This window comes from Mycothermus thermophilus (assembly GCF_041956435.1).
Source record: "Mycothermus thermophilus strain CBS 625.91 unplaced genomic scaffold VTJ04scaffold_5, whole genome shotgun sequence".
Taxonomy (NCBI): Eukaryota; Fungi; Ascomycota; class Sordariomycetes; order Sordariales; family Chaetomiaceae; genus Mycothermus; species Mycothermus thermophilus.
The window spans coordinates 2,515,112-2,519,636 of record NW_027191431.1 but is presented as its reverse complement, the minus strand read 5'-3'; the positions used below and the strand labels follow the sequence as shown (position 1 = coordinate 2,519,636).

The following is a 4,525-nucleotide window of genomic DNA, read 5'->3' as shown; positions in this document are numbered from 1 at the left end:
AGGACCCCCAGGCCGGCACTGGCCTAGCCACTCTTTTCCTTTTCTTTTGTAGCTTTTTGGATTCCCATATCTGTGGTTCTAAAGGAGGGTTACAGGTTTTTCACCCGGCCTACGGGCACGGTTTTCCTGTATACTAGCCGAAGAAGGACCGACGAGCCCTGACCAAGGGCATGGCGGAGTAGGAGAAATAAATAAATTAATTAGATCATACCTCAGCAAAGACAGATACCTAATCCAAGTGTTCAGGGGGTAACTTTCACATTATAAAGGTAGGAGGTGTTGACATTGAACTCTGGATCCAGAAAGGCTTTTTCATATGTCCACCCATTCCCATCAGGCTTGCTGCTGCGCAGACAGAACATCGCTAACACACGTAGGATTTGGTCAGGGACCCATCTTCCTGCCTCGGACCTGATCCCAGAGGAGGAGGACTTAGCCCGTTAATGCCCGCCAAGCTGTAGCTCTTCCTGGAGATAGCTTTGGTTAGGAACCAACAAACTTCACTTGGATAATATGTCTGACCACTGGAACTAACCTGGACGTTTTCTTGAGACCCTGGTGGGCCATGAGGGCGTGAAACAGTCGCGTCATGGAGTACCGTGTCAAGTCTTGGGCATATACCAAAGTTGTTGTTTCAATACTCACCAGAGTTTGCACACGGTTGATTCAATCTCGGTACGTGCTGATTCAAGTGCATTTCTGAGTCTCTTTCGGCCTCATCCCACAAACTGTCACAACATCAGATCAGGCCTTGTGAGATCCTAGGCATTTGCTCCAAAAAGGTTGGTTCTGGCTAACCGTGCCAAGACAAGCGAGCTGGGGGACAAACACATCAACTCAGACGATTCAACATGACTATGACTTCGGCCTTTCCTTCTTCCGAAGACTTGTTTCCTGGTCTTGCCAACGGCATGTATGAAAAGATGACAACTTTGTTGGAAGGATTTGACATCATCTGATCACCGGTGCGGATGGCTTACTGCTACTTTGTCAAGTCGAACTAGGAGTTGGGAACCCGCTTGCCATTGACAAAGAACGGAAACAAATACTTATATATATTACTACTGCTGCTCCGGACATCCAGACCTGCCCTTAACATCTCCCTTCTTCCCAGCGCCTTGTCGGTCATATCGGCTCCTTGCCTCGGCTATCTCCCAATACACATTCGTACCAGCACCAAGTGTCAAGACATCAGTATTACTGAGATAAAACTCAGAAGCGGGAGGACACTTCTGGGAACAGAAACTTGTGATTCTTGCGGTGGCTTTTTGTTTTGGCCCACGAACTGCGCTAGTGGCTAGCTGGATGCTGGGGTGTTCTGGTTTTCGCTCATCTTGGATATGACTTGTTGGTTCACATGGACATTCCATTGCCCCAACCTCCGTCATTTCAAGCAAAACAGAATTGACAAGATACTTTCAGCATTTTCAAACACAGGTATCATCAACACCCATTTTCTATAATGACCTCGCGAGACAATTGAATAGGTCAGCTACTCCGTATATTCTGTACTCCGTGCTTCTGGGCCAATGCCTCATCTTCCAACCAATCTCACCTCCCCGGAGTGCGTTGTTGTGAGGCATGGAAGCACAAATCTCACCTCTGATCCCAGTCACCAAGGGTCACCAAGGACGGATCAGACTTGTTGGAGGAGTCTCTGTTGACCCTTGCTCTTCAGCTGCCTGTGGGGGCCGCGCCCGAAAGGTCATGTTTGTCCACGTCACTGACCTGTGGTCCCCGGGGGCAGGACGGCGAGCGCCTTGGGGCTGGGGTTTTCCATCCTCCTGGAAATGGTATGTACATACAGAGTACATATTTCTGGCCTTGCCAAACAACTGGAACCCGGTTCTATCCGAAACCGGCAATAGGACCCGGTGCGAAGGCGTAATTAGTTGTAATTTGTTTGTGCTTGTCCAGATCAACATACTTTGATTGTTTTCTCGTTCCAAAGCCCGCAAACCGGTAACTCCGATCACTTCCAGTTTGTTTCTCTCTGACCTTTCATGCCCTTTCTTCCCAAGGTCCCCGAAGTCCCCGAACGGCGCTGTTTACTTGCTGCGGTGGCTGGCCCGCTCGGCCGGACGTGGAAAGACGAGGAAGCGAGTTTGTTGTTGTTGGTAAGTTGACAGGGGCCCTTGATGCAGCTGATCGGCTTTCCCAGCCCAGCCTTCTGCTTGGGGGCCCGATCTCGTGACACTGCAAGTCAGTTTGCTTCTCGAACAGTAAATATACAGTAGCTATACTATGAAAGGATCCCAAGCCAGTTCCCAAGAGTTGAAAGTTGTGGGATCGCAAACAGGGTAACGTTGCCACGTGCTCCTTTGAATTGTACTTACTTTGTAGTGTAGTTAACTCTTACTTAGATGATGAAAAGACATTCCAAACATACTTGGGCACTTCAGAATATGATTTTCACACCCGTCCGTCCCATCAGGCCGGTTAACCTCGGACACTCTGGAGACTCCTCCACCCTCTCAGTTCCACATCCAGCCCTATGCAAACTCATCGCCGGTTTGAGTTGGGCTGCATCAACAACCGAGGAACACGAAGGTCTTCGCAGCAAGGGCTTCACAGAAAGATCGGTGAAGCTCCACCTTGGAGACTTCAGCTTCTGGCTAAACCTTGGCTGTGAGTTGTCCCGTGGAGAAGTGATCAGTTACTGGCCCACGACAAGGACAACGGCATCACAGAGTCAATAGTCGGCCGCCACATTCTGGCTTGCAGGAACACAATCCCGTTCTGGCACCTTCAGCTGAGGTCTTTTCCAGTGTGCTGTTGACATCCAAGCGGTCAGGCTAGGTGGCCGTGAAGCTGATGCCGTTTTTGTAGAGTCGATATGGCCAAGACCAGCTCAGCTGGGGAAAGACCCAATGAGTCGGAGGCACTAAGGTACGATCGGATCCCGATCTGAGCCAACAAGGCCAATCTTTTCCGTACTCGGCGTGACCAGCTACCAGACTGCCGGGGTTGCTGCATCTCGAGCGTGGCCGGAGATCACTGGGCTGGGAGGAAGAACAAGGACTGCCAAGTTGTTGACAGAGCGTTTGTTGTTGTTGTATTAAAAGGCTTCAATCGCAACATGGAACAAACAACAACTCCAGGCTCTTGGTGTTCTGTGTCTTCCCACCACCCAAGACCAGAGACCTCCACGACAGTCCAGCGTCAACAACACCATGCGTTCGCCGGCTCTTCTCAGCCTCGTTGGCGGGCTGGCCACCACCGCCCTCGCGACGAGCTACGACGGTCCTATCTGCGACGTGTGGAGGAGCGGAGTTTGCACACAACCAGCCCCCCAGGAAAAGAGGAGTCTGTCCTTGTCCTCGTCTTCGCGCCGCCGGGCCCCGGTTGATGACATCAGCCCCATTCCCGGCTCTTTGTTCGCCCGGCACGACCCCGAGTGCACCGAGCAGTGCACCGGTGGCGAGTGGGGAAACCCGGCCCTCCCCCCGACCACCGTCGGCCTGACATGCGGTGGGAAGGAAACCGAGTACACCGTCACCTTCCGGTATGCTGCCTGCCCGCCGTCCTCCGGGGCCAGTGGTGGCTGCCTGATTTTCGACATCGACGGGACCGAGCTTTCCGACCCCCAGCTTCACCTCTCGGTCGATGCGGTGCCCACTCTGCCCGAGTTCGGCTGGAGCAGCTACTGCTCCGGCACCCAGTGCGTCCTCCCTCAGGCCGTCTGGGCCGTCCCGCTCGGCCTTACCAGCCGGACCGTCATGTGCGAATCTCAGCCTCTCCACGGTGTTCTGACCGGCAAGGTCAACGGCGAGACCTGCTGGGCCGGCACCCTGCCCATCGCCAGCGCCCCGACCAAGATCAAGCGCTCTAAGTGCAAGCCCGATGAGATCGTAGACCAGCCCAAGCAGTTCGAGATTCCCTTCGAGTGCCCGCGCAGCCCGCTCCTCTGCTGCTGCTGCCCGATCTCCCCGGAGCCGACCACCAACTGCAACGACCGTGTCTGGGCCATGGTGAGCGGTGAGCTGTCCGAGATGAAGAACCTGGGCTGCACCGACAAGCTGGGCATGTACATGTTCGTCCCGGCGGATCGGACGGGCGCCAATATCTACCTCCAGTCTTACAAGGAGTATCCCGAGGACCCGGAGTTCCCCTACGTGCTCCTGGGCTTCAGCTGGCTCACCATCTCCCCCCCGGCACCGGAAGCCGAAAACACCTGCGTCCAGCTGCAGTTCGGCGTCACCGCGCTCGACTACATTGTCGACATCAAGCGCATCCGCATGAACATCGCCTGCGAGGACCCGTCCGTGTCCCTCGGCGACCGCTGCACCGACGAGACCGCCTTCCCCATCGACTCGGGCTGCCTGTCCGGCGGCGAGGGCCGTCTTAGGCAGTACGTCTTCCGGTCCTGCGACGTGCCCGTCTGCTCCAACGGCTACTACGTCCAGGTCTACGCCGATGTCACTGAGAGCTGGCTCGAGGGTGAGGAGGCGCCTGCTACTTGCTCCGCTCCTGTTTGCGCGGCGGAGTAAATGACAGAGGGGGAAATGGGCGGCATTTTGGTCTT

The 4,525-nt window shown here is 54.6% G+C and overlaps 1 protein-coding gene across 1 annotated transcript; it reads left to right on the top strand.

Annotated features, from left to right (window-relative positions):
* Positions 1-3,173: 3,173 nt before the first annotated feature.
* VTJ04DRAFT_7982 (uncharacterized protein) lies at positions 3,174-4,490 on the top strand (the record flags this gene model as incomplete). The annotated part of the gene is made up of 1 exon (XM_069366368.1): positions 3,174-4,490. The coding sequence occupies one exon, from the start codon at positions 3,174-3,176 to the stop codon at positions 4,488-4,490; it is 1,317 nt and encodes a 438-aa protein (XP_069217310.1).
* Between the last annotated feature and the right edge of the window lie 35 nt (positions 4,491-4,525).